Source organism: Mizuhopecten yessoensis, unplaced genomic scaffold (genome assembly GCF_002113885.1).
Source record: "Mizuhopecten yessoensis strain PY_sf001 unplaced genomic scaffold, ASM211388v2 scaffold11145, whole genome shotgun sequence".
NCBI classification, from domain to species: Eukaryota; Metazoa; Mollusca; class Bivalvia; order Pectinida; family Pectinidae; genus Mizuhopecten; species Mizuhopecten yessoensis.
The window spans coordinates 3,399,832-3,406,853 of record NW_018408902.1 but is presented as its reverse complement, the minus strand read 5'-3'; the positions used below and the strand labels follow the sequence as shown (position 1 = coordinate 3,406,853).

Here is a 7,022-nt window from a genome sequence, read left to right as displayed (position 1 = left end):
ACTTCTTCTCAATAACCAAAAGGCCCAGGGTACTGATATTGGGCCTGTAGCATGCTGGGATGAAGGACTATCAAGTTTGTTCAACTGAATGACCTTGACCAACTTTCAAGGTCACAGGGGTCAAATGTCGTAAAATCTTCAAGCGACTTCTTTTCAATAAGCAAAAGGGCCAGGGTACTGAAATTGGGCCTGTAGCATGCTGGGATGAAGGATTACCATGTTAGTTCAAATGAATGACCTTGATCCACTTTCAACCTAATGTCCTTGTTCGACAATCAAGGTCAGAGGCGTCATATGTTTAAATCTTTTAATAGGTTCTTATGAAATCTTAAGATTACAAGTGTTAGATTAATAACAGGTGAGCGATGCAGGCCCATTGGGCCTCTTGTTCTTCTGAAGTTATGCACAAGATAACATGGTTTAGACAAGGATATCCATGGCAGGGCAGAATTGTTTTTATGTGGACACACATTATGTTGCTTTTAAAGACATATCGCTATATAGACAAGTGTCTTTTCTTTCTAGAAAAAATGTCACCCTTACTTTCCCCAAAGTGGTCTGGATGAGGAGTTGGAATATGAAGATGTCGGTCTCAAGGTGACACTGTTAGATGAGTCGTATCTCAACTATTACGTCGTACGGAAGATAGAGCTGGAAGATATGGAGGTACAGTTAACGTTATACAACACTCATCACACAAGTCAGATATAATAAATATTACAATGTTACGCATACATTGTAGGACAATATTGTCAGTGCATCTGGCTAAAGGCCACAGCAGGTTATCTGTGCCTGCCTATCAAACTTTCTATTAAAGACTGTTAGTCTTGAACAGCTGATAGGATTTTGACTGAATTATTTATGGAACATTCCTATGTCAGTCATATTCAAAAGCAGAAAAAACAGGTGTATTACTGTACACAAGGAAATTTTCATCAAGTGACACTTTCACCCCTCTCCTATAAACTCAATTTTCAACCCAATGTAAATTTCACCCATTACATAAAATAACTTTGTTATCTACATGTACCTATATATTCGTAGACTGGCCACCGTCTCTAGGATATTGAATTATTAAGAAAAAAGTTAAACTCAAATTTTTTTGATCGCTTGGATGTCTGATTCTAGAGTTATGAACTAGGGGGAGATAAGCTAGTAGTAAAAAATGCACCTGAGAAACTCTTCATAAAAACTTAGGGGATGGTAGCCGGTCTAATACATATATGTATATTCGCTGTGTTGATGAATTTGACCTGATTTTAGAGAGAGAAAAAGGCAAAAATGAAACTATGGCAGATATTTCCTGGTATACAGTAGTGGAAAAGGGGAATTATAAGCTCTCCTTGCCAAACAGTATGATGATAATATAACATGAATTTGATGAGCAACACTGGATATCAGTTATACAGTGATTACTCCATTATCCAGCCACCTCATTCTGGCAAAAGTGGCTTGATTATAAAAACGGGCCAAACTGTCTTCTAAAACATGTACACTGGCTTAAGTAAAATATTTCATAGTGTATGTTGTCAGAAATATTGCAATTCAGAATTTTAAACCTGCATGTACAGGGAACTGAATTATTATTAAGTAGAAAAGAAATATAAAATATTAAATCATGTTTTGAACATTTGTGTTCATGATTTTTAAAGCCAACAAGGCTTAGTACAACTTGACCATGATAATTATTTTTGAGATATTTGTTAATAATAGTTTGTGATTGTTTCACATCAAATCATGAGAAATAACGTGTTCTGGAAAGTGGTTATGGTCATTGTTTATGTTTTGTTTCAGTCCGGAGACACAAGAGAGGTGCTCCATTATAACTACATTACGTGGCCAGACTTTGGCGTGCCATCTTCGCCTCATGCCTTCCTCAACTTCCTTATGGTCGTGCGACAGACTGGAGCTCTCGACTCTGCTGTGGGGCCGCCTGTGGTTCACTGTAGTGCAGGCATCGGCCGGTCTGGCACCTTCTGTCTTGTCGACAGCTGCTTAGTCATTGTAAGTGGTCTCAGAGTTAGAAAGTATAACATTGACAGAATGGTATACTGAAAAATGACACAGCTATCTGAAATAAATTTAAAGGCTTGCAAGGAAATCTTTCCTGTAGTAATATACATAAAAAACAAACTGTTTTAAAACTTTTTAATTTTTGTGTGGTTCTAAAAAAGGCTCCAGATTTGAGGAGTAGGTGTTCTATATAGTACTAAAGCACAGTGTACAGTCTGTCCATCTGTCTGTCCACATTTTAATTTCCGGAGATATCTTGGAATCAAGCAGTCTGAAATATCACATTGTGATACACTGTGATATGCAAATGTGCAACAGAGGTCTAACTAATTTTCTAAGGTCAAGGTCACAGTAAGGGGGAATATATTGTCAAATATGCATGGTTTTGGCCTATATGCATGACTCACCAGTGATTAGTTTTGTAGTAAGTTGTATTTGGTAGATATCCTACAAGAAAAGTGCTACATTACCAGGATACTGAAATCTAAGATGGCCACTGGTTAAGGTCACTGTTACTTTAGATAGAACAGGGTGGATATACTGTCTAAACTACATTGTATGGCCCTTTCTGACCTATAAGTGTTCCTATTGATTGCAAGTGATCTGTGATAGAAATTCTACATGTATGTTAACAGCGCTCCAATACCTTGATCCAAAAGCGTGGTGCTGTTGATTGGTTAAGATTTGATTTGTTAACATTTGTTTCATTTGCGGTATATGCTACATTGTGGATAGTCTACATGATGAATAGTTAAAGATTATATTATCAAGATGCCAAAATCCAAGATGGCCATCATGGCTTTTGATTGGGTGAGATTGTTTTGGTGATAAGTTTTGTTTTGTCAGTGAAATAGTGAGTTTTATAGCTATCTTGAAGACAAGGCAGAACTTCGATTCGATGAACAACACTGGATATCAATATGCAGTGAATACTCAATTATCCAGCCAATGTCATCCGTGGCAAAAGTGGCTGGATTACATAATAGTCCAAACTGCCTCCTAAAACATGACTGCAGGGATGTGGTTCTTCCTTTTTTCAAAGGATTTCCTCTTTTTTCCTCTCTTGTTTTTCCTGTGATTTCAAAAAATTCTTCATTTGAAACATTTAAATAATCAAACTTTCTGAGAGGATGAGGTATGTTCCTCCATTTTGACTTTGATTTCCTCCTTTTTCTCCGATCCCTTATCACATCCCGCACACTGCCTGGATGGTTGAATATTGGGATTAGTGATGGCTGGAATAACAAAGCTTGCCTATACTGCTACATGTTATCACTATCGTGTGATATGAAATCAGTGATGAAGAATTGGTAAACCATATTTATTAGGTGGAGAAGACTCAGGATATGAACTCTGTCGACCTACGACCATTATTGCTCAAGATGAGGGGGTGTAGGATGGGCCTCATCCAGACTGCAGACCAACTTCGCTTCTCATACGCTGCCATCATTGAGGGCGGTCGCCGTATCCTTGCCAACGATGACTCCACATTGTCTGTCCTCGAAGGTTACATGCAGGTGAGATATTTAGAATGTTGTATACATGTATGTACCACCCAATGGAATAAACTGAAATCCTTAATCTCGGGAATTGAATCAGAAAATGCTAATTTGGGTCAGTGTAACATATATATGGTGTTTCCACTCTAGAATGGAATAAAGAATCCTGGTGCAAAATTACCCTGTAACATTAAAACTTTGGCCTTGAACATTTCATAACATAGATAAATAAGGCAATATTGAATTGCTTCTGTATGTGTATAATGATTTTGTTTTGTGTTGGGGAAGGAGCCAAGCAAAGATATGCTGCCTCCCCCACCTCCCACGAGGACCACAAGTCTGTCCCCCTCTCACGGGCACCACGGTGAGTTGCCCCCACCCCTTCCCCCACGTACAGGGCTTCCAATGGACATGAATGATGGACTGGATAAAACTGCGGACATTGAATTGTCTGAATCTGACTCGCTCATCGATGATGATGACGATGATGATGATCTGTCCGAGAGTGAAGCTGATGATTATGAGGACATTACAGAGGTGATCAACAGTCAGGAGGATAAAATAGAGGATAGGGTGAATGGTATTGATGAGGACATACGGACGGAACCTCCCCACGAGGAAATCCTCCACACCGAGGATCAGAACAATACTAGGTAGGACAGTTGGCCTCATAATTACTTACACTTGGTTCAAACTTAAACTGGTTAATCTTCAAACTTATGTATGACTTTTAAACTTCGTTTACGACTTCTAATATTGAATTTAATCTTCAGACTTCTAACCTTGTAAATGTGATCCTCTAACTCATATCTCATAACTTACATTTACTGACCTTTATAATTGACCTTCTAACAAATATCTGGCCTGTAAGCTATGGCCAATTTAAAAAAATAAAAATAAAAATATATAACTCTTGCTCTGTTTTTCGAGATAAAAAGTTACACCCTTTTCTTAAGTCCTACTTCTTTGTTTATAAAGTTGTTAATATTTTAATGTGATACACTTAGTAAAGACAAGACAATGTGCAGTGCACATACAGCACAACTTTTACTTCATGACACCTTTCACCCCTATGTAACTTTAGTAAACTCTACCATGCATTGATCTGGATGAGTCCATTTTGGTCTACAGTGGTGAAAGGGTTAAAAAGTATATTTTCTTTCAAGTTTTCTTGTACTTCTTGTACTTTCTGAGTCAAATGTATTTTTGGAACATCAGCAGTTTTACGGATTGTCTTGTTTAGTTATATGAAAATTCTAAAATTTACATCCATAAACTATTTAATTAAAACTAACGCAATACATGGTTTACTTGAAAATTTCTAAAATATTGTCAAACACTTTTGATTTAACTGTGATTCATAACTTAATCTAAGATCGCAGATGAAATGCTTATTTCTGTTTTTGTGTTTTCCAGCGGTTACGAGATCAGGAGGAGAAACAGAGACGACAGGGCGAAGAAGACGCGGGAACAGGTGGACAGGATGCGACAAAAACAGAAAGACAATGAAATGTGGAAAAATCGGAGGTCGTACTTCCAGCCAGTCGCTATAGGGCTTTCAATTTTTCTAGGGGGACTGTTATTATATCGTTACTACTGGTCTAATTACTGATGTTACATGGCACAGAAATATTTTTATATTCAAACAGATATTGTTATTGAAATCTGTCTGTGTTAAATTGTCCAACATGGGCTTGAGAGAGGAAGTCGGGAAAGTTGAAGAGTGAGAAATTGGCACCAGCTAGAGAAGGCGTTTGCAGACTGGAATAGCAGATGGAAACAGACTTTAGCTGACGTTGTTAATGGGGAGAAGAAAGTAATCGGTGATTGTAGTTGGAATGTTGTTATATCATGCTATTATGTTTTAAACAGTAAAGTGTTTTCTCGGGCTATATGTAACGGATTAAATATTAAGTGTATAAATGTACTTCCTAATTTGATAACAAATTATATCCCATGGTTTCAATATAACATATGAAAGGTATTTAGATAAAAAAAATATGTAAAAAATAAGTTATTTTTGTGCACAATGAACATGATTGTTGTGACAAGCTTATATGAACGATCATATAGATTCCTTATATATTTCTAGGTCCCAACATTAAGTGCTCTGAATACAACAGGATTCATTAAGAGATAAAAAAAGTAGCTGTAGGATAATGAAATATTTTGACGAAGGATTGTTGCAGGCTAGTTCGCCCAGTGGTTGGCGACTGATTGTACATGAGCCACTTTGTTATGTATTCAATGCATGAAGGACAAGTTGAAGTTTTTGTTAATTATAGTTACACGTCACTTATTGAGATATAATTTTCATATTTTTACCTTTTTTTAATGGCTTTGAATTTCAACATTTATAGTGTTCCCTTCTGTTCTCGCTTTGAAGTTTGAAAAAAGGCATAACAGATGTACTCAGGTCTCGGTGGCTAAAAGCCTAGTTGTACAATAAAAATTGTTAATTATGAAATCATAGCATACTTTCATGCCTTCTTTTTGAACTAAATCATATTGTATAACTAAGCTTTTGTAGGATGGAGAAATATTATCACCGTGACAATTCTGATATTTCTCGCTTTAAAAGTTATAAATGAAAAATACTGGAAACATATTTATCAATCATGTTGAATCTTAAATCTGGCAGCTTTTTTACTCACCTGGCCAAAGGGCCAAGTGATCTTATGCTATGGCGCAGCATCCGTTCAATATACCTTTAAAGAATTAATAGTCCAGAATGGTTGACTGAATTCTGACATACATAAGGTAGTTCATTTTTCCTTGGTTCCTTGGGTCATTTGAATTCAGTTCAATTGAATTGAGTTGTATAATAAAAGCCTACTGTGAAATCCATTGGGGCAGAGAGACAGGGCCCAAAAGGGAAAATAAGGTGTAACAGTTTCAAAAGATTACTACTTAATTATCCGGAAGGGGATTCTACCTAATTTGGCATGAAGCATCCATGGGTGAAGTTAATTTAACTTTGTGTATTTGAAGGGTATCCCCACACCACCCCCCGAGAGCAGAAAGATGGGGCCCAATGAACAAATTCAGATGTGGAGGGGGGAGGTAAAACTTACAAAAACTCAGATGAAAGCATCCCTAAATGAAGGATGTAGCCAACAGGCAAAACAATTCAAAATCCAAATTGATCACCCTGTTCTATGATTGGCCACCAATTATGGTCTCAAAACAATGGAAACATTTCAATTTCTTGTTCGGTTCATATAATAAAAAAAAATGAATAGGTGAGCAAAATGGGTCTTATGGACCAGATGTACCTGTATCATCCAGGCAAGTCTGCCTTATCCAACGCAGACTAAATAGTCGGAAGGTAAGATACAGGTGTTTTTTTAAGACATGTTCAACTGTGTATAACAAATGTTTGATTTTGGAAATGAAGGAACATTCGAGATCTTACCTCACATTTGTTACCCATACTCCAGGCTTCATGTGACTGGGACCAGGGGCATTTATAACAAAGCCTTTTTGTTTTTCTATTACATTGTTCAGCCT

General features: G+C 37.0%; 1 protein-coding gene across 1 annotated transcript in view; it reads left to right on the top strand.

The window, feature by feature from the left end:
• Positions 1-5,981, top strand: part of LOC110466768 (tyrosine-protein phosphatase non-receptor type 1-like) — a 14,400-nt gene extending 8,419 nt beyond the window's left edge. Inside the window, exons 5-9 of the mRNA XM_021523516.1 lie at positions 526-666; positions 1,795-2,004; positions 3,342-3,530; positions 3,801-4,165; positions 4,929-5,981. Coding sequence (XP_021379191.1) covers positions 526-666; positions 1,795-2,004; positions 3,342-3,530; positions 3,801-4,165; positions 4,929-5,124 — 1,101 coding nt within the window. The 3' untranslated portion in view covers positions 5,125-5,981. The remainder of the gene's footprint in view (positions 1-525; positions 667-1,794; positions 2,005-3,341; positions 3,531-3,800; positions 4,166-4,928) is intronic.
• The last annotated feature ends 1,041 nt before the right edge of the window (positions 5,982-7,022 follow it).